The sequence below is a fragment of the Peromyscus maniculatus genome, chromosome 1, assembly GCF_049852395.1.
Source record: "Peromyscus maniculatus bairdii isolate BWxNUB_F1_BW_parent chromosome 1, HU_Pman_BW_mat_3.1, whole genome shotgun sequence".
Lineage (NCBI taxonomy): Eukaryota > Metazoa > Chordata > Mammalia > Rodentia > Cricetidae > Peromyscus > Peromyscus maniculatus.
Window position 1 is genome coordinate 92,537,827 of NC_134852.1, and position 27,491 is coordinate 92,565,317.

The window sequence follows — 27,491 nt, forward strand, 5'->3', positions numbered from 1 at the left end:
GTCCCTGGCCTTGCAGGAAGGGGTCCATGGAATCACAGAGTAAAGCATGGGGGTGAGCACTGGCAACCAGAGACTTCCCAAACGGTGAGACTCAATAAGCGCATTTCCAGAAAGGGAGTCCACACGGAGTTGTTACTCCAGGGCCCCAGGTCAATGACGAGAACCAAGCCAACCTGAGAGGGGACCACAGCTGCACACAGTCCTGGAGGTAGGGGACCGGGCATACCGGGGTCTAATGCCTCCATCATTCTGGCCTCCAGAGGGCGCTCCTCCCTTCTGTGGCTTCTGTCTGAAGGTGGTCACTCCGTTCCTCTGTTAACCGAGAAAGGCTGGGATAGTCAGAGAATACAAGAGTAGGGCGTAACAAAGAAACAGAGATGAATCCGAAGAGATGGCTCAGAAAGGCCTTGATCCAGGGGCTGGTGGGGAGGGTGGCCAGCATGATTCCTGTATCAGTGGCAGCCAAGGTTGGAAGTCTCTGATCTCATTTCCCTTCACCCCTTCTGCAGCAAAGGAGCAGGGGGCAGACTTTTATTAAATCAACCCCACAAAGCCTTGTAAGGGATTTTAATGCCCTTTTAATGCCCACTCTAGCCTTCTTTCCATATTGTATCAAGGTTGAAATGGGTCTAGGAACATATAGTCAAAACTGTTAACCACAGTTATCTTTGGAGAAGGAAAGAGCCTTTCTTTTTCTTTTTGTGAGACAGACAGATTCTCACAATACAGCCCTGAGGGGCCTAAACTCACTATGTAGCCCAGGCTGGTTTCAAGTTCACAGAGATTCTCCGTCTCTGCCTACATATGGAGTGCTAGGATTAATGGGCACCGTGCCTGCCCCCCCCCTTCCTTCTGTACACTACATACCTCTGCTCGGTTCAAATGTTTTCCTGTTTTTTTTTTCCCAGAATGTATCTGTATATAAATTTATAGGATGTACAATTTGAAAACAATGATAATTTGAGACACTCGGTCTCAACAACAAACAAACAAAAAAATGTAATTTTAAAAATCATACTATACAAGACCTTGAAAGTTGGGGGAGGTTTGATAAAATAGAAGCCATAGATTTGTTTGGGTAATTCCATTTCTTCCTATAGGGTGTGTGTGTGTGTGTGTGTGTGTGTGTGTGTGTGTGTGTGTGTGTAGCAGTTGGGGGCTAGGACTGAAGGAAGGTAGTGCTGTGTAGACGTCAGAACTGAAATGGATGTTCAATTCCCAGAGGAAGTGGGATGCTGAGGTTATGGGACACAGTGGTTATTATTGGCATTTGACATCCGGGAGCGCATCTAATCTCTGGGAGGTAGACAGCTTTAATCCTAGATTTACAGCAGAGAAAATCAGCTCACAGAGGTAAAGTTGGTCGTCCAAGGTCTAGGAAAGGGCAAGGCTGGGAGTCAGATCTCCAGCTGTCAGAATGCTCCCTCCTCCATCAGCCAAGTTCAGCGGGTGAAGACAGGAGCCATGGGAAAAGCCCTGCCTGCGGTGGCCTTTGAAAATGGCTGGCCCCTGGCTGGAGAAGGAAGAGAGGCCCCTCCGAGGGAGAACTGGTTGGAGAAAGTGGGGTCAGCTTTAGGAGAAGCATGAAAACAATAGGGTTGGATTTAGATAGCAAAGCAGCTCTGAAGATCCTCTCTCCCTGCCCCCAGGCCCCTGGAGTCTCCTGAGAATGGTTGATGTGTAAACTGCAGCCCTCAGGAGGAGATTAAACTGAGATCCTGAGGCTAGCCTCTGCTCAGTCCCACCGAACCTCATGCTTGAGTCCTGGAAATTGGAAATGAGAGGGACGTTCAGTTACAAGTTTGGGCCACTCTGGTCAGGGTTCCTGTGCCCCCCGAAATGGATGGGGATGCTGGTAGGTTCTACTTGTGCTAGCGAGGCTGCAGCTGGCCAGCACTGGTGGTGGTGGGGGGGTGGCCACTCTCTGTAGGACTCAGTTCAGAAGTTCCCTCAGACTCTTGGATTCTTTTTAAATTTTTTATTTTTCAGATTTTTTTTTTAAAAAAAATGTGCGTGTCCTGCCTGCATATATGTACGTATGTGTACAAGCATGCCAGGTGCCTCTGGAGGTCAGAAGGGGGTATCCAGTCACCTGTACACAGAGCTCCAGATGGTTATGAGCCACCATGGGGTCATCAGGAACCAAATCCATGTCCTCTGCAAGAGCAGCAAGTGCTTTTAACTAGTGAATCATCTCTGCAGCCCCCTTTCTTTTTAAAAAAAATTTTATACAGGGACTTGCCACACAGATCCGGCCAGCCTCAAACTCATGGTAACCCTTCTGCCTCAGTCTCCTAGATAATGGGCACAGGCCACTACTCCCAGCACTGGTGGGATTTTTTAAACTTTATTTTGCAAGTATTGCATGTGGGTCCGTGTGTATGAGTGCAGGGCGAAGAGGGGGTGGTCAGACCCCTGGAGCTGGAGTTACAGGCACCTGACATGGGAGCTGGGAATTAAACTTCAGTTCTCTGTATGAGCAGTATGGCTGGTAATCACTGAGCCATCTCTCCAGCCCATGCCGGATTCTTCACCGGCCCTGAAAGTCCCGGGAGACATACTGGGGGGCGTACATCTGCCAGCACGACCCCTTTTACAGTCACAGTCCTTGAGGCCTGGGGTTTCGCCTCCGGTTTCACAGGTTGTGTTCAAAGACCTGCAGGTGCAGATTCTAGCCAGAGGAGGGATGGGATGGATTACTCACCACAGCTCCAACACTGTGACCCAGGCTAAGGTCTTAAGACCAGGAAAAGTGGGATCCTTCTGCTCCACAAGTAAACAGATGGCTCCAATCTGCCTGAGTGTCTTTCTTAGCCTCAGGTTTCCAAATCTGCGGGTCCCTAAATTGCAGGGCGGGAGGTCAGTTTTGAGATGACAGACAGTAAATAACCAACTCAGGATGGCGGAGGGGGAAGGGGAAGGTACCAGAAGCCTTTGGTCTCCAGAGGAGCCCCCTTTCCTCAGCCCCACCCTGTTATTGACATAAAGCTCAAGGATCCCCAAGACAAAGCAGGGACGCCGAGAGCCAGCCTGTGCGGGGAGGGCTAGGCGGGCTGGGGCTTCCTGGAGCTTCACAAGCAAGGTCAGTATGAAGTCCTCAAGGCCAGACTTCTGGTGGGCGGGGAGAAGAGCCTCAGACTTGTGTGCACATCTGCGGCTAGAGGCATTTTCTCCAGGGATCCAGATGCCAGCTGTAAAAACTACCCTCTAAGATTGCTAGTCGAAAACACTACAATTTGGGTGGAATAACGGGTGATATTATTCTTTCCTGTTTTTCAAGACACCTCCACCGAGCCAGTGATACTTTTACAGGACAGCGCGCTTTAACTTGACAAAGGAGCCACGTACCCATGGCCAGAGCGGCTCCAGCCTTATCCGCTCCCAAAGCCTCCCTGTACCCTCCTTTGCTCCGGAAGATCGATGCTCAAGGACGTCGGAGCTGCCACAGAAATCAAGCACCTGTGTCCTTCTCGGCGTGACAGCAGGGACTTCAGCCCGGAGCATATCTCCGGGTCTTAACAGTAGCCAGCCCGCGGGCGGGCGGGAGCCTGGACTTTTCAGGGTCGCTCCCGGGTGCGGGTAGGAAAGGTGTGGACTGAGGAAAGGAAACTCCATCCCCGCCGGGGTCCCGGTGGACCTGGAGAGCAAGGAAGGACGGGAGGGTCCCCGAAGTGGCTGGCTCCGGGTCCCAGATGCACACCCAGGGGCGTCGCCCTTCAGCTTCAGCCACATAGAGGCTAAGAGACTCATCCGGAGTCACCCAGCTAGGCTGTCTGCCCGTGAGGGCGACAGTGCTGACAACCGGGGTCCTCACAGGCCTGATCCCTGCTGGAAGGGCGCACACCCCTTCCTTCCCTGGGTTCTGATTCTTGGGACTGTTGAACCTGGAACTGTCCTTGGGTTAAGAGGACCGGCCTTCCAGCAACTGTAGCTTCAGAAGTCTCGCAAGTCGCACCGATCCGGGTGCACCCAGAGGCGTGACGTGCCAGGTCTTGGAGCAACCCGCTGTCCCTGTTAATAACGTCTGGGACCTGGAGTGTGGTGCCCCCGTGGACTTGTGACCACTTCGGCATGAAGTCCTTCCAACCGGCCTCTTCCCGGATGACGTAGCTCCCGGTCTCAAACACAGTGACGTGACAGTGATCAGATGGTGGCCCCCCGAAGCAGTCTCGCTGTGCATCATTGAGCCAGTCCCTTCCTCTCTCGGGGCACGCTGGCTGGGCGCCCCTGCGGTCGCGGCCCGCGCATGCTCTGGGCCGGGCGGTACCGGGAGCGGGCGGCGGGCGCCCCAGCTGCTTTGCATTGACGCCAGCAGCCGCTGGAGGTCACCGCTGGGGGCTGGGCGCGGCGCGTCGGCCGCAAGACGCGGTCCGGAGCCCGGAGCGGGAGGGCTCGGCCGCGCAACACCTCCCCGCTGGCTCGCGCAGCCGCCCGGGCGCTTCTCGACGGCGCGGCCCGAGTGGAGCCGGGAGGCGCTCGCTACCCGCCGGCGCGCCGGTTCCGCGTGCCTCCCGTCCCGTAGCTCGGGGTGCAGGGCCGGAGGGCTAGGCTTCCCAAAGGTCGCCCGACTAGGGGGCGCTTCCCGCCCGCCCGCCCGGGGAGCCGAGGAGCAGCGGGCGCCGGCGCCGCGCGAGCGCCGGTTCCTCGAGAGTCGGACGGGGCGAGGGCGGCGGTGCGAAGGCGGCGCGGGCTCGCGGCTCCCGGTGGCGAGAGCGCCAATCTCCTCCCCCGACATTCCCCGGAAGCGCGGTGGCCGCGGCGCGCGCGGCGATGTGAGGGAGACGGCGGCGGCTCCCGCCTCAGGAAGGGCATGTTCGGAGGGGCGTCCGCCGCGCGCCTCCCGCCCCAGCGCCCCCTCCCCTCGGCCGCCGCCGCCGCCGCCGCCGCGCCCGCAGCGCGATAAAAGAGGTGGCCGCGCTTCCTGACGCGAGACCCGCGCTCGCCGCCACCGCCCGCCCGCCCGCTCGCCCGCCCGCCCGCCCGCTCGCCAGTTCAGGCCGCGATGACACGGCGCCCGCGGCGGCCCCGAGGCGCCGGGAGGGCCGTTTGCTGACCGGATCGCTGCTGCCCGCCAGCGTGTCCCCGGCGCCGCCGCCGCCGCCGCCGCCAGCATGGGCTGCTCCCCGAGCATCCACAGTTCCGACAACCGAGCGGCGAACCACAGCGTCGAGGACCGGGGCGCCCCGGGCCCCGCGCCGCCCCGGTCTAGACAGCGACGACGGTCGACCGCGTCCGGCTCCGGCCGCGTCCGGCTCGTGGAGCCTCAGCCTCGCAACGGCGGCGCCTCGAAGGTGAGCAGCGCCGGGAGGGTGGCAAACGCGGGGTCGCCGCCGGGGCCCTCCGGGCGGCCGTTGACCGACGCCAGCCGCCCGCCCTGCGGGCTGTCGCGGACCCAGGCTTTAACGGGGCTGGGGTGGCGTCCGTTCGTTCCCTGGCCAGGTCGGACGCCTAGAGTCCGTTTCTTCCCAGCGCAGCGGATCGGGGACCCGGGTGAGGGACCCCCGAGATAGTCTGGATGTCCCCGAGACGGTAAACCAGGGTGCACTTGGCTCTTGCGGTTCCCGGGCTGTCGGCTCTGGGAAGGGTCTTGGATGCGACCCCCCAACACACACCCTGCCTAGTGTATCCCAACCCCTGTCCCCTCTTGGCACACGCAGTTTCACTTTTCCACTTCTTCGGGACTGTTGAAACGTAACCTGGAACATCGGTTTGGCTTCACTGCACATGTTATCTGAAGTTCAGGTTTATTGGCATACGTGTGGTATTTAAAGCCTATGTGATTAGAAAATACTCCTGGAGACGTGAGCTTTGAAGGATTCAGCGGGGCGAAGTTAATCGTTGATGGAGGCTGTCTGACTGGGACTCAGGGTTTTTGTTTGTTTGTTTGTTTGTTTTTCATTGCGTGTCTTCCCAGCGCCTTTTGCCTCAGCTCTTATCAAAAGTTTCGAGGGCTAAGGTTTTCCCAAGGAAAGATAAAAGTTCACCGAGGCACACAGCAGCGGCAGCAGCTTTCCATTTACACTTGGGATTTTAGAGTGACATCTCACACCCTGGCTGGTGCTTCATTAAGATAGACAAACTCTGAGTGTGCTTGGCTGCCGGGTTTGGATGTAAGTTACTAGCAGGTTTTGAAATTATGATTCTTGCTTACCGAGTTGGGGCAGGACCTCCCCCATTTGAAGGATGTAGTTGATTTGCCTGTCTTAAATTTCCAGCTATCATTATGGTACTTTTCCTGTATGAAAGGGAAGGTCTTGTTCAGCTTTCCATACTGGAGGGGTTGCCCCGCCCTACCTGGACTCGTAGGGAAAATTCAACCTTATTCTGATTATCAGGAGTTGAATTCTTTCCCCTGTAGTGTCTTTAAAGAAACCTGTGACAGCTAAAAGAGTTTAGACTGTTAGGCCAGCTGCATTTGATGAGGAACTTCTATATGAAGCCCTGCAGACTTACAGACCAGACACTGGAGATGAGATAGAATGAGGGGGCCTTAACCGCTGTCACAGTTTCCTTCTGGATTTAACACTGGGTTATTTCATTAGCCAATATTAAATTCCAACATCATCCTTTCAGTGAGACACCTTACTTCATACAGGCCTTTTTGTGGTGGCCTGGTCGTCTTAAAATGTCTATTAGGCATCTTGTGACCCTCTCCTGTACAGCAATTTGCTTGTCTGCCATCCTCTGTGTTCTGGACTTCAGAGTTCCTGTTCCAAGTATTGTGTGCTGACAGCCCTTTGCCTGGGTTATGGCCTAGACAAGCGAGTTCATCCTTAGAGCGGTTAGCCTCCTGGCATGCGTACAATAGGTGCTAAATAACTGTTGAGTTTGTTTTTTTATTCTTAACTCACTGATACTTCGATCACTGCAGTTTGTGTCTATAAAACATTTAAGATAGGCCTAAAATGAACATGTGCAGAGGAGGAGACAGATTCCAGATTCCAGTAGCACAGCCAATAGAAATGAAAGCTCCTCCCATGCTTTTACTCCTGGGTTGTCCATACTGATTGCACATCTCAGTTACAGATAGTTAGTTTAGGCATATCAGGTAATAGAGCAGTAGTAATTACAGCCTTTCTTTAGTTCAGCATTGTTTTTCTTAAAATTAAGATGAAAATGCACTCTGGAAATTGAAAAATACACGTTAGAGAGGAAAAGCTTTGGCAAGATCAAATTATAAGTGACTTACTTCTTTATTAATGTCTTAAGAGCCTGTGCTAGTTCATTAAAAATATTCCTGGAGCTGGGAGCTTGGAGATAGATTAGAAGTAGAGTGCAGTCAGGTGAGAACGCAGACCCGCCATGCTCAGGTGCCCAGCACCACACAGAAGCTGAGCATTCACCTTAACCTAGTGCTGCGGCTGGAGTGGGCTGGAGACAGGCAGACCCCCTGAGCTGCTGTCCAGGCGGCCTAGCCATGGGTCAGCTCCGAGTTCAGCCAGAGACCTTGTCTCAAAAAATCAGCCATAGAGGTGGCCCTCTGGCCTCCACATGCAGGCATGCAGGCGTGCAGGCACATGGGCACAAACTTGCACACATACGGGTGTTTGTGCATGTATTCATTCTTTAAAATGCAGATTCAGGTATATGTGAGTGAATTTAAACAAGAAGTTCAGTGGAGAAAGTTTTATATTCCCGTAGCATACATTAAATAGTTCCTCAGCGTTGCTGAAGGACTGATTAAATACATTTCGGATTGAACAGTGTATGCTTTACACTGTGATAGATTTCATATGTAATCCCATGCAGCAGTCTGTGGACTGGTAACGAGTATCACACAAATGAAGTGTTCTGGGATCCGATCAGTTTGAGGAACTCAGTAAGTTCAGCAGAGTTCCTGCCTCCCTCCTGGCCTCTCTTCTGTCCCTGCTCTCTTGCCCTTCCCATAGTGTGTTGGGGTGGCACCCACAGTGGCCTGGAACTTGGGGTCCTGCTGCCTCAGCTTCCCACCTTCTGGTGTACTGTAGGTGCATGCCCCTGAAACTGGTTTCAGCCAAGTGTTGTTTTCTTCTTTTTTAAATGCAGGACTTGTCAGAGTCAACTTTTTAAAATACCTTGTGATCTTCCAAAGGGTGTTTAGAGTTGCATTTCCTAGACCTCTTTGATTGTCCAGCCCCTTTCTTAGGGTTCTGTCTTAGACAAGCCATGCATGATAGGCTCTGATTCCTGCCATGAGATTGTAGTATTCGAAGTACAAGGAATGTACCTAACAGTAGAAGTCAACAAATATGATTTAGTTCTTAATGATTCCAAAGGTACTTTAGGAATACACTGGGAGGTGAGTGTATGAACCTATTTAAGTATAACTGAAAATACTCTGGCTGTGTGTTTATCCAGGAGTTATATAGCCTGTGTGGTTACAGATAATGAGCACTGTGTTCAGCTTGAACACTTACACTTTTATTTTTAATCAGTGTAAGCTTTAACTGTAACATTCCAATATTGTCTTGTCAGGTTTTAGATTGACTTTGTTTCCCTTTTCCTTAGTGGGAACTTGAGGTACCCTTGAAACGTGTGTGGGGAAAGAAGTGATAGAGATCTATTCACAAACCCCCAGTGGACTGCTGATGATTGGTGCCCTCTGCTCTCAGCCATCCTCATCAGCTTTGTGAGGTGGGCAGACATGCCTCTGTTTGCTGTCTCGCTTAGGCCTGGTCCACAGTAGACCTCCCATGAACAGTTGTTGGATTGTAGGATTGTGTGAAACAGGCTGGGCAAGGACGATCTCCCCTGTCATAGAAAGGAGACACAGACAAGAGTTTCCACTAGATTGGAGGCTGTGAAGTTCAGATTGCTTTTGTGGGAGTCTCTGGTTGTTGTTCCCCAGAGAGCTGTACCCGGGGGTTGGGGTGGGGTAAGATATATCCATCCTAGTGAGCCTTGTTGTTTGTGGTTATTGTTTTGTTGGTTTTGTGAGCTCTGGCTGTCCTAGACTGGCCTTGAACTCAGAGCTCCTCCTGCCTGTGCCTGCTGAGTGCTGGCATTAAAGGTGCATCATCACCACTTCTGCTTCACGTTGGTGTTTTAAAAGGTTGTGAGGATTGGTACAGCCTGGTGGGCAGTCCACGGCAGGACTATGTGGCTGCACACTCACTCTGACCGAGTGTTAGTGTCCCCATCAGAACTCCCTCAGGGTCCTCGATGCTCCAGTTGGGTCTATTTCCGCCTTGCTCCTGGAATTCTCTTTTTGTCCTTTTGCTTTTCTCTGACCGTTCACTGTCTTCCTCTCCCTCGTCCAGTCTCCCTCCTTGATCTTCCTACCGGCCCCCTTTCTCCAGAGATCTGGCCAAACTAGCCATTTTTGTCAACCAAAACAAACTGACTTCTTAGTTATAGAGTAATTATCATCTACATTAGAATAAAATTGGTTGTCTGATGTTAATTTATAAAAAAATCAATCACATTTATGTTTGTTAAATTAAGCAGTGTTCTCTTGGTGTGTCACCTGATTGTGTTTCTCCACTGAGATTTACCGACAGTTTCCCTCTGCAGGTGTAGTTGAGAAAACAAGATCTAACTTTGTGCTCCTCTTGTGGTATGGTACAGTTTATCTCAGGAGGGCGGGGTGGTGAGTTTGTGCACTACTGTGTTCTTATGACTTCCCGTATATAGAGTCTTTTGCCAGGCTTAGCTGTGAAGAATTAAAAAATATTAAAAAATATTTTCTTGAAATCTTGTTATATACATAAAATGCTTTGCATTGATAATTGCCTGTATCATAATATTTCAAAAATATTTCCCACTCTCAGAAACAGTAACTTGGCAGAGAACAAAATCAGATAACACATGAAGAGAGAATTGCTTTAATTTAGGCAAGCATAAACACATGCAAATTAAGATGAGGAAACAAGTTTTACTCTAAAATATATACACACCAAGCAACTGTAATGTGTGTATGTATAAACACAATATTTGTGTCATTATCCCCATAAATTTAACTGTGATTCTTAAGAATGATATTATGTCAGGATTCCATGACCTGTCCTGGGTCAATCTTGATCTTTTCCATACTGAAGTGAAGTTTCTGACGGGGCCCATGGTCCCTTTTGAAGTGATTTGGGGACACTGGTTCTGCCTACGTGGCTTGCTCATTTAGATTGAGTTCTTCAGCAGGGGGAGGTTCGTGATGTGAGGATGACATCTCAGTATAACATAAAATGCTTTAAAGCACAGATTATTTCAGAAAGTTAAAACGAAAAATACAATTAAAGGAGGTGTTAGGATAGGAGTAAGCCCCAGTCTGGCCCAAGGCTGGTGGTTTCTCAGTGGTGAGGTAATAGAGAGCAGTGGGCTTGTTCTGGGATGCAGACTGTCTCTGTTAGTAACCCTTGCCACCTCTTGGATGTCATCTGCTTCGTCAGCTGTACTTGTACTACATGTGTTACAGATGGTATCGCCTCTAATCTTTGCAACCTTGGGAGATGGCTGACGTCATTTTCTCGTTTGCAGCGAAGGCACCAGTGGTTTGAGACTCACCCAGGGCCATATAATCAAGCTGGAGTCAGAACACATTGCTCCTGGCTCTCAACCTCCAGACTGTTGCTCTCTTAACTGCCCATTGCATTCCTCCTCCCAGGGACTGGCCTTCCAATAGGCCAGTGGTTCTCAGCCTGTGGGTCATAACCCCCCTGGGGGTTGAACACCCCTGTCACAGGGGTCACCTAAGACCATTGGAAAACATTGGTATTTACATTATGACTCATAAAAATAGCAAAATTAGAGCTATGAAGTAGCAACAAAAATAATTGTATTGGTTTGGGGTCAAGAAAACACACTGTAGTAAAAAAAGGGTCACAGCATTGGGAAGGTTGAGAACCACTGCAGTAGGCTGGCTATAAATGAATTTTTATTTTTTTATTCTTTAAAAATTTATGTGCATTAGTGTGAAAATGTCAGATCCCCTGGAACTGGAGTTACAGTTAGGAGCTGCCGTGGGTGCTGGGAATTGAACCTGGGTCCTCTGGGAGAGCAGGCAGTGCTCTTAACCACTGAGCCATCTTTCCAGCCCCCTCACTTATTTATTTAATGTGCCCGAGTGTCTGTCTATGCACTGTCTCATGCAGTGCCCAGGGAGGCCAGAAGATGTTGGATCCCCTGGAACTAGAGCTGCACAAGAGTTGTGAGCCACTGATCTGGGTGCTGGGAACTGAACCTGGGTCCTCTGGAAGGGCAGCCAGTGCCCTTGAGCACTGAGCCATCTCTCCAGCCCCAGTCACCTGAGTTTTAATGGGGTGTCCTGAAGTTGTATTCCTATGATGTTGTTAGGTCTTCACTTACTGAAGACGCGGGTATGCCCTGCTTTAAGTTCCTGTGTGTGGAAGTTGTAGCCAGTTCAGTCCTCCCAGTTATCTACAAAATGAGCTATCCATTCTCCAGTCTGTCCTCTGTGCTGTGTGAAACCAACTAAAGAATCCCTAGGGACTCGTTCCTTCCCCCTCCTCAGGCTACAGACTGCCTTCCTTAGCGTGGCTCTCCAGGAGCTGTGTGACCTTTGCCCTCTGCCTGGTGTGCTTCTCCCCCAGGCTTGCATGTAGGCATCCTCCCAGAGTCACTCCAGGTCCCACCAAAGGCTTTCTTGAGCCCCTGGCAGGGCTTGCACTTTAAAGGCCTAGATGGCTTCGTGGGGCCCTTGCCTGGAGTTTCGGCTGCTCGAGGAGGACGGGGACTGTGTCCTAGTTTCGTGACAGTTCCTACATGCTGGGCACACTCGAAAGTACTCGGATAACTAACCCCAGCTTTGAGTCTGGTAGGGCTTTTTGTTCACATTCCCTAGGTCTGTCTCATCTCATTTAAAGTTAACAAAAATGGTTAGGGTGTGTTGCACGTGTTTTAACAAAAAGCCGAAACACCCTTGAGCCAGTGATTAATCTGCCAGGTTATTAGTAAACTATTGTCTCCAGTTGGGCCATGTTTAAGCTGAGCAGTGTTTCTGGGTCCCCTCCTTCTGCTCTACTTTTGTTCTGCTCCGTTGGGAGGCAGTGGTGGAATATCATGCTAGAGCACTGTTTTGACAAGTTTTATGCTGCTGTTTCTCAGCTACAAGCATGAAATGTAGTCTGTCCATCCACACCGACAGGAAGGATGTTGCCGATTTCCCTGAACTGTGGTGTGACTTCAGAGGACTCGGGTGCGGGACTCGCCAGTGCTTTTTCTCTGTATGGCTTGGGAACATACCTTCTTGTTTGCTGAGCTCACCAGCTGTCACTCTCTTTCCGGTCCTAATGACTGCCTCAGCTCCTTTCCCATTGCTAGTGGGTATCCCACGCCGCCCCCATGCCGTCCTTAGGTGTTTGGAGTTGATGGCAGCTCCCCAGTGAGGTGATGTGGAAAGGAGGAGGGGCTAGAACGTGGCTGACATCCACTTCATCCGGGATTGGTGCTAGAACTGGCACATCCTGATCTTGTGTCTTCTCAGCTGTAGGAGACTAGAGAGGGACAGGGATGTGGCTCCATGGCTCAGTGGTAAAGCAATTGTCTAGCATGTGGCGGGGCCTGGGTTCAATCTCCAGCAATTCCTCTCACACACAGATAAAAGAAAAACAAACAAACAAAAGGAGACTAGAATGCTTGACTTATGGTGAGATTACTTAAATGTCTTTAAAAGTGTTTTATTGTAGCATGTAAGGATTGACCATTTTCGTTTTTCCCCTCGGTCAGTGCTGGTGAGCAAGCTAGGACAGGTACCTTTCTGTTTTTCTTTTTGACGTCTTTTAAAACTTGCTTTGCGGGGCTGGAGAGATGGCTCAGAGGTTAAGAGCACTGACTGCTCTTCCAGAGGTCCTGAGTTCAATTCCCAGCAACCACATTGTGGCTCACAACCATCTGTAACGAGATCTGATGCCCTCTTCTGGCCTGCAGTCACATATGCTGTATACATAATAAATAAAAAAAAAAAAAAAAAAAAAACTTGCTTTGCTTGTTTACATGCTATGCATGTAAAGGTCAGGAGACAGTTCATGGTCACTGATGTTCCTCCACCACAGGGCTCTCAGGGACTAAACTCATGTAGTCAGGCTTGGCAGCAAGAGAGAGCTTGTACCCACTGAGCCACAGAGGCAGATGAATCCTCCCTCTCCCCCTTCTCTCTCCCCCTCTCTCTCTTTCAAGATTTATTTAGGCTGGAAGTAGTGATACACACCTTTTATTCTAGCACTTTGGAGGCAGAGGTAGGCATATCTCTGTGAGTTCCAGGTCAGCCAGTGCTACATAATGAGACCCTGTTTCAGGGGAAAAAAAAAAGTTGTTTTAATTACATGTATGTGTGTGTGTCTGTCTGTGTGCACCTGAGTGCAGGTATCAGAGGTGGCCAGAGGCATTGGCACCTCTGCACTTATTGTTTATAGGCCATTGTGAGCCATCTGACATAAACGATGGGAACCCAACTTGGGACCTTATAAGGACAGTATACTCACTCTTAGTTTCTGAGCTGTGTCGCCAGCTCAAAGGACACCTTTCTTTAAGACATACATTTCTTTTTTTTTTTTTTTTTTTAAAAAAAAAAGGTTTATTTTTATTTTCATTTTTTGTGTGTAGGTGTTTTGCCAGCATATATATCTGTGCACCATGTACATGCAGTGACTGTAGATGCCAGAAGAAGGTGTTAGATCTCCTGGAACTGGAGTTAACAGGCAGTTGTTAGCCACCATGTGTGTGTGTGTGTGTGTGTGTGTGTGTGTGTCTGTCTGTCTGTCTGTCTGTCTGTCTGTCTGTCTGTCTTCAGGTCTCAGTAGGCAAGTTCCATAAGGTATTTATGATAAAGGAAAAGTTGATAAAATTCAACTAAGTTAAAAAATACAGATCTTATCAAAAGAGAATGAAAAGCTGTGCCTCTGACTTAGATATTTGCAATGTATAATATCAATAAAGGATCAGTATTCAAAATATATATGGTTCTTCCAGTTGAAAAATGGGCAGACTTGGAGGAAATTAAGTCAGTGGTGGTGGCGCATGCCTTTGATCCCAGCACTCGGGAGGCAGAGGCAGGGGATTTCTGTCAATCTTTGAGGAACTCCTGGATACTGTATAGAGGATAAGAGGGGGAAAGCCTGAAAATCAGGATAAGGAGTTTGAAGTCCATTTTATAAACCTCATAGAGCTCCAAAGGCCTTTTCATTTCCAGAAGGGTGTTAAGTGATAAATGTATTTCACAAAGATTGTTTCAGGCAGGAATTCCAGTGTTGGGTGAGGGGAAGGGAGAGGCAGGCGCTGTCCAGGTCCTGTTGTCCAGGAATGAGATGCCGTCGGGTATAACTGATATTTGCATAGTGGTTTGGGAGTGGAGGGGATGAACAAAGAAACATCTAATAGGCTAAGGACAGATTGGATTTGGGGGATGAAGGGAAAGGAAGTGGAGGGTGACTCAGAGGTTGGGGTTTACCAGCTTAGAGGGACGATGATAGCATGCCACGGTTTGTCCCGTGCTCTATGGGCTGCCAATGCTATTTCTGCAATCACCTCATTTGATGTTCTCCAGGCCTCTGTGGAGTAGAATGGAGGGATTTTATTTCCCATGTTTAAGATTGAAAGAAGCAGATATTAAAAGAGATCGAATGACTTGTCCAGCTTGGTGATGACCAGTTACAGGAGCAGGTTCACTCTATCAGCACAGGGCAGGTGTCAGTGCAAAGAGAGCTCAGGGAAGGAAGCCTTGGTTTTCCATAAAAGCCGTTCTTGGCTTTTGCCACTTTGTTCATTTTATAAAAGTACACTTCTGCTTTTTCTCGTATAAATTCTGTTTATTGCAGGGAGCTTGAAAAATACACACAATAACAAGGATCATTTAAGTTGCAAAAGCACTTAAACTGCACCCAAGTACTAGACTGTAGGTTCTGTGTTCTCTTTTATTACAGAAGCAATGTTTATGCATTCTAGAAAATAGGCAGATGTTACAGTGTAGTTTTCACTGTCTTGAAATTATTTGCTACAACATGTTAGTATGTATATTCATTTTTCAGTGAAATTGATCATACAACACATGACTGTAGTTCACTTATGCTAGAGATGGGACCTAGGGCCTTGTGTGCTCTAGGTGAGTACTCAGCCACTGAGCCACACTCTGCTTACGCTTAAAAACTAGTTAGGGGCTGGAGAGATGTCTCAGCACAAACTGCTTGTGTAAGGAACCCAGGTTCTGTTCCTAGCGCCCAACCCAGGAAGTCTCACAACCACCTGTAACTCCAGCTCTAGAGGATCATCAGATCCCAGGGAATTCTGGCCTCCTTGTACATCTCTACCCCTGCACAATGCTCACACAGATACACACATGATTAAAAATAAAATCTTTTTAAAAAATGACGATGAACAAGTTTATAGCTTTTATAGATTTTATAGATTTTAATAGCTTTAGGTATACAGTTCCTAGTGCTAAGTACATTGACAGAGTCGTGCAGCTGTTGACACCAGCCAACTCTGGGACTTTTCCATCTTGTAAAACTGAAATGCCACACATCCAAAATAACTGCTAAGTCTCCTCTCTGCCCTGGAAAACTCCATTTTACTTTCTGTCTCTATTTATTTGACTACAGATACAGGTACAGATTTTGTCTTTTTGGGACTGGCTTATTTCACTTAGCATAATGTTCTCAAGGCTCATTTCTCTTATAGTATATATCAGAAATTATTTCCTTTTTAAGGTTGAATAATATTCTATTGTATGTGTTAGCACATTATTTATCCATTGATGAACACTTTGATTGCCTTTATCTTTTGACAATTTGAATAATGTTGATAGGAATATGAATATACAAATGTCTATTTGAGTCCTTTCTTTCAATTCTTTTGGATATATACCCATGAATGGAATTGCTGGATCATATGGTAACTCTCCTTAATTTTTAAAGGTACCGCCCTTTAAATAAATACATATTATTTGGCAGTGTAGTTTTTTTCATCTGATAATCTGCACATTTCCATTTCATTAATTTATAAAAATAGTATTTACTGCCTACATTATATACCTTACTAGTTTCCTTTATAATTTCATAAATGTCCTGCATTGCATCTGCTTATGATCATTTACTTTTTTTAAAATCTGGAACATACACATACTCTTCTTAAGGAGACCCTACCAGTCATACCCAAACTTGCTTCCCTGAGCTATCAATTCTCTCTCATTCTACTTTCTGTAACTCTTTTTTTAGAGTGTATGGTATATATACAAGTCTGTGAGCTGAAGCCAGAGGAAAGTGTCAGGTGTTCTCTGATCACTTTCTGAGTTATTCCATCAAGGAAAGGTCTCTCCTGAACCTGGGCTTGTGATTTTTAGCCGGGCTGGCAACCAGCAAGTCCCAGCAATCAATCCTCCTATCCCTGTCCCCCGCAGTGCTGGGTTACAGGCACATGTGAGACCACTCTAGCTTGTAGTAGTAGGTGCTGGAATCTGAATTCAGATCCTCATAGTTGTACAGCAAGCTCTGCTAACCCTGAGTCATCTTTTTAGTCCCATACACACTTCTGCATTTCTTATAAATCAGAAGTTGTCTCTAAAATAAGTTCAAGTTAAATATTTTTAGACTGTATTGTTGGTGATTCATGAATTGTATCCGAAGACGAAGTCTGATGGAGCCGCCGTCACAGACGCTCAGGTTGAATGGCCAGGATGACTGCTCTATCTCTCTGCTGTTGGGCCTTGCCCCGTTCTGGTCTGGATGACTGACCTAAAGACACACATTAAAGACTTGTGATCTCTGGAGCTGCTGGGAAGGGATGGAACCTTCAGGAGACAAGGACTTGTAGGAGAAAGGTAGGGCATGGAGGGCATGCCCTTGCAGGAGATGCCGGGCCTCAGCTCTTCCTCCCTTCGCCTCCTGGCTGCCGGGGTGTACTCCCTTCTCCCTAACCTAGAAGCAGGACTGCCAACTGGCCATGAATAGAAACCTTTCAAACCATAAGCCAAAATAAATCTTTCCACCTTATGAGCTGTTTATTTCAAGTATTTTGTCACAGTGGCATTTGGCACTGTATGAATGCTCACTACCAGCCTCGGCGTTTTCCTTTTCTTTAAGAAGGAATTGATAATTATTATCTAAAATAATTCTGATTAGAGTTCATAAATGACGTTTCTTTTTTTTGTTTGTTTGGTTTTTTTTGTTTTGTTTTGTTTTGTTTTTTCAAGACAAGGTTTCTCCGTGTAGCTTTGGAGCCTGTCCTGGGACTCTCTCTGTAGACCAGGCTGGCCTCGAACTCACAGAAATCCGCCTGCCTCTGCCTCCTGAGTGCTGGGATTAAATGCTCAGCTAAATGAGGTTTCTTTAACTCAGTTCCTTTTCTACATATAGCTTTTTTCTTTTTTTACATTTATTTGTTTGTGTGTATATATTACATAATAATATTCATATTAGTAATACCTTTTCCCTATGTGTGCATAGACGTTTTTAATGACAATAATGTTGTTGTTTTGGTGCTAGGAGGCTTTAAGCACTCTACCACTAGTTACATCACCAGACCTAAATGTAAACTAAATGTAAATACTTACGCATGGCTTTATGTCTTGACTTTAAAACTTAGCAATGCGTTGCAACTGTTTCCTGTATCATTAAGTTTTTTCCCCCCAAAGTATAACTTAAGTTACTAATGCTGCCATGGATGTCTTATCATAAGTCTTTTCACTTCTGTGGTCCTTTTCTTGGATTTATTCTTAAAAGTTTGAATCTATCTTAATTAAAAAAAAAATCAATTCTCTGAAGTCAAATTTTAATATATTTTGGTACAGTCTAATGAAAAACATTACATTGTGTTTAAAAACTGTATTTGTAAACGTGGCTCAGATGAGTTATTTTATTGAATTATTTTATTTTTTATAACAAATGTATTTTCTTTTTTGTTTGTTTGTGTTTTCAAGACAGGGTTTCTCAGTGTAGCCTTGGCTGTCCTGGAACTCCTCTGTAGAGCAGGCTGGCCTTGAACTCACAGAGATCTGAGTCCCTCTACCTCCCAAGTGCTGGGAGTAAAGGCGTGCACCACCACTGCCCAGCAGAAATTTTTTCCTTACTAGAACCTTTGACTTGGCCATACTTGAGAGGAACCTGAAACTGTAAGACATTTAGACAGCATGTCCAGAATCACACTGTGTGTAACGGGGAGCCAGGGTGAGAACCTCGTCCTGTTAACAGTCTGTCCTGTGCCCCTTGGTGCTTTGTGTTTGTGGGAAACGCTCTTGTTTCTTTTTAACAATTTCCTTTCCAGCTGTATTAGGGGTTGGGGATAGTATGTCATGTGCGTGAGACAAGCTCTCTGCACTAAGCCGCACTGGTCAGTTCCCTGAGATACAGAGGCCTCAGGCTGTCTGCATGCCCACCTCACACAGCTTTTCACACTGCTGTGTTGTGGAGTGGCTGACATGTGTCAGAAACAATGAAGGAACAGAATCCCCAAGACTCCTAAACTTCAATATTTTCAACTCTACTTTTCTGAAAAAAAAAAAAAAGTTTTTTTTAAAGACCTGTACATATACCTACTTTTTTTACTTTGTACTTCATATATAGAGAATTGGAGTTGGCACACAATGAAGATTATGTTATTATGTAATCATTCATAGACTGTTTGGCTAGTTTTTTTAAATTGCCTTAACATTTTTCAATAAAATGGCAGTTTTATTGCTTTTTCTTATCTAAGCTCTTGTGCTATGTCTTTTGATATTCTGGTGTTAAGAAACAGGGTCTTGGGGGGCTGGAGAGATGGCTCAGCACTGGCTGTTCTTCCAGAGGACCCAGGTTCCATTCCCAGCACCCACATGGCAGCTCACACCTGTCTGTAATTCCAGTTCCGGGGGATCCAACATCCTCACATAGACATACATGTAGGCAAAACACCATTGCACATAAAATAGAAATAAATAAATTAAAAAAAAAAAGAAACAAGGTCTTGAAAAGCCAAAAGGTCCAGATAAGCTGAGCTAGAGTAAAGTTTTGATTGGGAGTGTGGAAGGCAGATCTTGTGCTCTAGCAGGATTCTCACAGACTTAAAGACCTTTATGTAGGCGTCAATAGCTGACCGAGTGAGTAGCATATAGTCATTTTCAGCAGCGGTGAAAACCAGCAGTCTCTAGTTTTTGGAGACAAAGAATTAGAAAGCACTTGAACTCTGTTATAGGCTTCCTCTCTTCATTTCACCTCTGGTTTCATAAATTTTTACATAGTAAATTTCTTATTATCTTAATCATTCAGCATACATTTCCCCCTAATGTTTACTGTGGGCTGAATGCTGTCCTAGGTCTTTTTTTTTTTTTTTTCCGTCTAGCAGTGTGAAGATGATAACATAACAAACTCCGGAGAGGACAGGTTTGTCTCTCCTCTGCCCCGATTGTGCACTGTGTATCCAGAAATCTGAGTGTACTGTTGTTACTGGATGCTTGAAGAAGGCAGAGGAGGTAGAGGTCAGGATTTAGGCTTGAATTCTGGCTTTGGCTTATTTAACTGTAGGATGGACAAAAATCACGTGGTTCTTTGCGAGCCATAGTATTTTGTGTTAAAATGCAGGTATGAGAGAGAGTGTGGGGACAGACCTTCTGATCTGTTATGTGCGACTTTAGTGGTGGTCTTTGTCTTTGTGTAGAAGACACAGCGGCTGACCAGAAAGTCAGTGGAGAAAGATGCTGTACCATAATTCTTTTAGTGCTGCTAAATATTCTGATAATGGAACTACAAACAAGGATGTGCTGAGGTTTTGGCCTGTAAATGAAAAAATAATTTTCATCACCAACAACTATGCTAGCCTTGAGATACCAAGGCTGTTTGTGCAATGCAGGACAGCTTCAGGCCCCTAGCAAATCTCTGGGTAATCCATGGATTTGGTTCAGGCTCACTGTTCATGGAGCTGCTTTTGTTACGAACCCCTGGAGCGGAGGTGGTCTTTGGTCAGGGCCACTGAACTGAAGCTGTTCTTTCAGTGTGTGGACACTCAGAGATCAGGATAACGGTACCTGTCCTACAGCCAGGCCCCAGTCAGGCCTCCAAGGGTGGTCTTTAGTCAGGGCCACTGAACTGAACCTGTTCTTTCAGTGTGTGGACACTCAGAGATCAGGATAACGGTACCTGTCCTTAACCAGGCCCCAGTCAGGCCTCCAAGGGTGGCGTGTGCGTTGTGCCTGACTTGTCCCAGCAAGGCTGGTTTGGAGTCAGCAGCTATTCTGACACAAGGACAGAAAAACCAACGTGGGCACGTCATCTTCTGCCCCAGTGACATAGGGTGCACCGCCTTCCTGGCGTGTGGATATATTCTGTTTGAAGAACTTGGGACCATGCTTCAAGATGGCTCAATGGGTAAAGTATCTTCTGCACAAGTCTGATGGCCTGAGTTCAATCCCTGGAACCCATTTAAACGTGGAAGGAGAGAACTGACTCAGAAAAGTTGACCTCTGACCTCCGACCTGTGTGCCACCACCAAAATACACACACACAAAAAAATGCAGTGAGGGGCTGTGTAGCCGATTCAGTGGTTAAGAGCATTGGCTACTCTTCCAGAGGACCTGAGGTTGATTTCCATTGCTGACATGGTAGCTAACCACTGCCTATGGCTCCAGCTCAGGGGATCCTGGATCCGGGAGCTTCTGATGGCACCAGGCATGCATGTGGGGAACAGACAGACACACAGGCAGGCAAAATACCTGTGCACATGAAGATAAATTTATCTTTTTAAAAGCCAGTTTAAAAAAAGAAAATACCAGGCCTGGAGAGATGGCTGCTCTTCCAGAGGACCCAGGTTCAATTCCCAGCACCCACATGGCAGCTCACAACTATATGTAACTTCAGTTCCAGGGGATCTGACACCTTCATACCAATGCACATAAAATAAAGTTAAATAAATCATTTTTAAAAAACACTTAAAAAGTAAAAGAAAAAAGAAAAGAAAAACCTGGAGACTCCTTGAACCCATCCTTTTGGATTCTTTTTATTTTTAATTTTTTATTAGCATATATTAATTATATAAAATAATGATTTCATTGTGATGTTTTTATACCTGTGTGTGGTATATTCCGATCACACTCACATATGCACTTCATTCCCCATTCTTACCCCCTTTCCAGTCCCCCTAGTTAATCCTTTTGGATTGTTACCAAGACTTTGTCACATACATATAGTTGGCTAAATGACTGGCCATTTGTCATGGACTCAGCTTTTAGTTTCTTCTCCTCCCCTCTTCTCCCATTTTGTGTTCCTATCTTAGTCAGTGATCTGTTGCTGTCACAAGACACCATGACCATAGCAGCTCTTTTAAAGGGAAACAGTTAATTGGTATGGCTCACTCACAGTTTCAAAGGTTCCGTCCATTATCTTCATGGCATTATGTAGACAGACATGGTGCTGGAGAAGGAGCTAAGAGTTCTACATCCGGATCCGCAGGCAGCAGGAAGAGCCAGACACTGGGCCTGGCTTGAACTTTTGAAACCTCAAAGCTCATTCCCAGTGACACACTTCTTCAAACACGACCACATCTAATTCTCAATTAGTGCCACTCCCTGGTATTTAAGCATTCAATATGTGAGCCTGTGGGGGCCATTTCTGTTTAACCACCACACTTCTTCTCCCCTCCTCTCCTCCCCTCCCTTCCCGTCCTCTTTAGCCACATGTTTGGTTCCCCAGGCAACTAGCCCCCCCTTACAGTTATCTAAGACTTTTCATAAATTATCTTACTAACATAAATTTAGGTGAAAGGGGCTTGTTATGAATAACACAACATTTTTTTTCTCTTATTTTAATTTACAATACTATTCAGTTCTACATATCAGCCACGGGTTCCCCTGTTCTCCCCCCTCCCACCCCCTCCCCTTACCCCCCGCCCACCCCCCCCATTCCCGCCTCCTCCAGGGCAAAGCCTCCCCCCCCCCAGGACTGCGATCAACCTGGTAGACTCAGTCCAGGCAGGTCCAGTCCCCTCCTCCCAGACTGAGCCAAGTGTCCCTGCATAAGCTCCAGGGTTCAAACAGCCAACTCATGCAATGAGCACAGGACTCGGTCTCACTGCCTAGTTGCCTCCCAAACTGATCAAGCCAATCAACTGTCTCACCTATTCAGAGGGCCTGATCCAGCTGGGGGCCCCTCAGCCTTTGGTTCATAGTTCATGTGTTTCCATTCGTTTGGCTATTTTTTCCCCCAATAATTTAGTAAGACCGAAATTTATTATAAGCCACAGTCGTCCTAGGGACCTTCATGCTATATATATAGCCTCCATGGTTCTATGGGTTGTGGTCTGATTGTTCTTTATTTTATATCTAGAATCCACTTATGAGTGAGTACAAACCATGACTGTCTTTCTGGTTTTGGGTTACCTCACTCAGGATGATTTTTTCTAGTTCCATCCATTTGCCTGCAAATTTCATGCTTTCATTGTTTTTCTCTGCTGAGTAGTACTCCATCGTGTATATATACCACATTTTTTCCATCCATTCTTCCGTTAACGGGCATCTAGGTTGTTTCCAGGTTCTGGCTATTACAAATAGTGCTGCTATGAACATAGCTGAGCATGTATCTTTATGGTATGAATCAGCATTCCTTGGGTATATATATGCCCAAGAGTGGGATGGCTGGGTCTTGAGGTAGTTCGATTCCTAATTTTCTGAGAAACCGCCATACTGATTTCCACAGTGGTTGTACAAGTTTACATTCCCACCAACAGTGGAGGAGTGTTCCCTTTGCTCCACATCCTCTCCAACATTGACTGTCATTGGTGTTTTTGATCGTAGCCATTCTGACAGGTGTAAGGTGGTATCTCAGAGTCGTTTTGATCACAACATTTCTTATACCTTCATTTTTATTTTTAATTGTATCAAACTGGGACACATACTCTTATCCCAGGCTAGTCTTTAATTTAGATCTTCCCACCTCAGCCTCCTAGGTGCTGGGATTATAGCTCCTTGTTGCCATGCCTAACTCTTTGCCTTTGCCTTTATTTTCCTGGAGCTTCTCCAGAGCTGTTAAAGGACAAAAGACCAAATATTATAACAAAAGATGTTTTGTAAGCCAGGGACTATGTTTATTTCTCATTATATCACAGCTGTACTTTGCTATGTCTGTATTTTTTACTTGGCTTTTTTGAGCTTTGTGAGACATTACAAATCTTTTTTTTTTTTTTTTTGTCTTATTTTGAGACTTTTTTCTGGACCACAGTCATCCCTCATTATGAAAGGGCATTGGTTCTAAGGCCTTAGATAGCAGGTCTGTGAGTGTTCAAGTGTGCATATTCCCTCATAAATGTCAAATCATTCCTAGATGACTTACATCTAATACAGTGTAAGTGCTATACAAATAGTTGTTGTTTGTCCAGGGAATAATGACAAGAAAGAGAAGTCTGCACATGTTTAGTGCAGGCACATTTCCCCACATAGTTTCTATTCGTGGTTATTTAAATTTGCAAGTTTAGAGCCTGCGGATATAGGGAGGGCCAATTGTAAATTGGTCAGGATTTTTTTTGAATGCTAGCTGAAGCCAGAAAGGGAATTTGTGGGCCACTGTAGTTTGGCTTAGGTAACTGAACGGAGGCAAGGCTGTGGGTATGCTGGCCTCTGACAAGCATTATCTTTTGTTTTCTAGGGTTGGTTGTTCAACAGGCAGTGATGCCATCTGACCTCCTTTCATAGCTTTATTAATGGAAAATTAATTCCAATCTGAAAATTCCTAGGCAGGAAACGAGATGAGCCTGCCTGGCGTACCTACCCTCAGTGGCCAGGAGGTAGCCTTCATGATTGGCAGCAGTATTCCTGGAAAGTAGGCAACTGGAATGGGAACACACCTTAGAGGAAGAAAGGATGTTGGCCAGAGAGGCCAGTGTTGCCCTATACTGGGTTTGAGGCTTCCCAGTGCTTGTCAGTTTAAGAATGAATCCCACTTTCCTATGTAATGGCCATTATTCCTTATAATGACTCTGAGGCGGTTTGCATGTTTCATTGCTGGAGAAACTTTCCATTTGGTCTGTTTGGTAAGAGAAGACTGGATAATAATAACACAAGGGAAAACTCCGTTTGGGTGCAACATAAAAAGAGTGTGTGTTCCAATTTGACCTTTCTTACCTCTTCCTAAGGAGGACCCTAGCCCATCTTTCTCCCTCTCCCCTGGTAGACACTGTATCCTCAGCCCTCCATTTTATTCTGAGAACTTACTAAGTTGCCCAGGCTGTCCTTGATCTCACTGTGTAGCCCTGGCAGGTCTTGAACTTGTGATTTTCAAGTCTCAGTGTCATGGGTATCTAGGATTACAGGTCATTACTTCTCATTTATCATGTACTTTCAAAGTGGCTGTCCGTTGGTTTTGCATTCCAGTGGCAGTTATCACTGCACGATGTGTGTAATGAATCTGCTAACTGTAATTTGGAGCAAGTTGTCCAATTTTATGGGTCTTCATTTCCTTACCTGGCAGTTTGGGCTTGCTGTTGGGATAGACCAAACAAAACACAAAAGATTCAACCTCCGTAGAAGTTTATCAGTACCATCAAATTTAAAGTAGATGTTCTTGATCTGTAGGGCCCTCTTTTTTAAGTAGATGCAGAAGTCATGGCTCCTATCAATGGTTCAGTCAGCTTTAACACATGAGTCTCAGGGTCACTTCAATCCTATCTGCATGTCTGGACACTCACAGAATGGGGAAAAACATGGAGGGTCATGGGAGAAAGGTTTTCTAGTGTCAGGTCTGGAAGGGGTCTATGTTAGTTTGTTCATGTTTTCTTGGACAGACACACCTCGCATCACCAAAAGTTGGGAGGTGCAGTTTGCCTAGTGCCCAGGAGAAGGGGACTGGGTTCGAAGGGGCAGCCAGTCTCTGCCACACTTGTCGGTAGTTAACGTCATGTACTTATCCAGCCCCTGGCAATGAGGGCAGAGCAACTCCTAGAGAACAGCTTAGAGAATTGCTGGCAGAGAGCAGGAGTCTCTCTGGACCTTGCCAGTTCTGATATCTAATGCTAGACTTTGCATTAGCATGAATCATTAAATTCACTTCATCACATGATATTTTGAGGTTCATTTTCTTTACTTACAAGCTTCCTGACTGACACAGGAATTATACAAAGATTATACAATGGAAAAAGATCAGGGAGAGGGGAAGGATAGAGCCTGGATCCCCCAAGTTCCACTTCCTGTCCACACTAGCCTTCCTGTGATGGTTTTAGAGCATGCCCAAGCAGAGTTTGAACTGATGTTCTCTTAGTTTGACTTTCCTGAACCCTGGAATTCCGGGTGGGGTTATGACACCCTTTCATACTATTTTTTTCCTCTTCCTTTTAAAAATGTACACAATGATTTCTCTCTGATTTGAATGGTACAGAGTCCTTTTTTTCCTTTTAATAGGTCTCATGTATCCCAGGCTGACCTCAAACTAAGTGTGTCACTGAGGATGACCTTAAACTTGGAGTCATCCTGTCCATCTCCCCGAGTGCTAGCATGACAGGCATGTGCCACCATCCATGGCACCTGGCTTGTAGGGTGCTAGAGCTCCAACCCAAGGCTTCATGCATGCTAGGCAAGTGATCTACCAATTGAGCTACATCCTCTGCCCAAATATGTAGTTCTGTTTACTAAAATGAATGGAATGTAGTCATATATTCATATGTTTTGTTGTAGCAACTTCTCTGAAGCTTGTCTTTTTTTTTTTTCCTTTTTTTAAAGCAGGCTTTTACTTGGTAGCCCAGGCTGCCCATTGCAGTTGATTCTCCAGCCTCTGCCTCCCAAGTGATAGCCCTTGCTTATCTTTTTATTCAGCAGGTAAGATATACATTGCAGAATGTATTTGGTTTATAATTGTTTATTGTAGGTGAGTATAGGTTTAAAATTTTTGGATTGCCTGTTCTAACCTCTTTGGAATAGTTTGTGGTATTTGTTGATTTTATGGCACATCTAACTTGAGAAAAATGCCACGTGACATTTCTGAAAGGATACTGACAGAATTATGTGGCATTCATTAAGGCTGTTGGAAATAAACTGGTAAGTATTTAGGGACTGTTGCTCAAGAAGCTTGTTTGCGCAACCAAAAGTTGTTGGCACAGGACAGAGACACCTCATCCACCTGTGGTGACAAATGTAAACCGTGCAAGTCCAGCCTGACTCACTCTGTCAGCATGTGGAGAGCAGCAGAGGGGTGGCATTCTCAGCGTAGGACTGCCCTACCTTACTTGGTTTCAAAAAGAATTTGAAGCAACTTGAAGACTATGTAGAGAGACAGGGAAAGGGGATCAGGGCCAAGAGAGCACAAAGGTGGACTGATGAGTTAAGTCAGGAGCCAGGGCAGTATGTGAAGATGCATGCCTGCCTTAGGGACATGCATGGTTGCCTGGGGCTGTTCCCACATCTGGCTCTGAGCTTCCCATAGCCTCACCAAATAGGAAAACTGGGAGTAACTCAGGAGAACTGCAGTTTCTGGGCTGAGGACTAAAGGAATCGCTCTCCTGAGCTCTTTTGGAGGGCCAAGGTTCCTAGCACTGTTTCCTAATGAGTGTGCTGGTGAGTGTATGAGGAGCTGGGGAGCCGTGCCAGGGACGGAGAGGAAGTTGAAGCCCTGTTGTGGGAGGTTGTGCACCGAGGTGCCATTCCGCAAACTTGGGCGATGTCTTTCTTCAGCAGGGCTTGGCCACACTTGTGTTCTCTTTGCCTCGTTGGATTTAGATCTAGAGTTTTACATCTTATGGGCTGTCTGTTAGTTAACTGTTGCGATGGCAGATGAGGGAGCAAGAGATGGGTGAGTCCCATAGATGTGACAGGCGTGACGCACGACGGGGGGGACACACACACGCACACACACGCACACGCACACATGTATATATAATGAATTGAGAAGTTACAGTCTGGAGTTGCTTGTAGACATCTTGCTCGGTGGTGTCCTCAGTGTGGCTCTGCAGTGGGACCTGTGTAGGTGGAGTTGGGCTCCACACCACATAATGAAAGGGAAGGAACTGCGAGGGAGTGGTGTTGCCATGTGACCTTGACGTTGTCTGGGTAGAACTTGGGGTGGAGCAGGCAAAGCCCCAGGCACTGAGATCTTTAAAGATACGATGACCTAGAGGCCAGGAGAAGGCGGCCGGGGTTAGACGGCTGGGTGATGTGGTCCCAAAAGGCTGGGGTCGAGGGCTTGTCTGAAAGGAACACCCTGCAGAGCAGGGTCTGGGAGGGGTGGCTCTGCAGAGTCCCTTTCCAGAACTCTCCTGCAGCTTAGGTATGCAGTAGCCCAGTCACAGTGGAATACTGGCTAGTTACCGTTTCAGTGCTTTGAATTCCAGTCTCAGTCTGCTGGTAGCTGCTGTGGACAACGTGGTTCTTTGAGTCCTCCTTCCTCCCTAAACTTGGGCTGGCTTTGCTTCTCTCTTGCAGACACTTTGTCAGTTCTCTTCCTCTCCCTCCAGCCCCAGCTCATCTGGAGGAGGTTCGAGTCCTTCCAGCTCCACACTCCGGGCCTCGGCCTGCTCCTAATAACTACCTTGTGCCTGTGCACGCATTCCCAGCTGAACATCTACAGCCTGTCCATTCCGAATGTCCCTGTTATCTCTGGGCTCTGCACATCTGAGGTTGTCCTTGT

At 46.8% G+C, this 27,491-nt stretch overlaps 1 protein-coding gene across 2 annotated transcripts in view; it reads left to right on the forward strand.

Moving 5' to 3' along the window:
* Nucleotides 1-4,971: 4,971 nt before the first annotated feature.
* Nucleotides 4,972-27,491, forward strand: part of Pde8a (phosphodiesterase 8A) — a 130,587-nt gene continuing 108,067 nt past the window's right edge. The window contains exon 1 of one of the 2 annotated variants that reach the window (XM_006969981.3): nucleotides 4,972-5,291. In XM_006969981.3, the coding sequence (XP_006970043.1) occupies nucleotides 5,112-5,291 (180 nt within the window). In that variant the 5' untranslated portion in view covers nucleotides 4,972-5,111. Of the gene's footprint in view, nucleotides 5,530-27,491 lie in introns of both variants that reach the window. The other variant, XM_076546029.1, reaches the window with a different exon arrangement.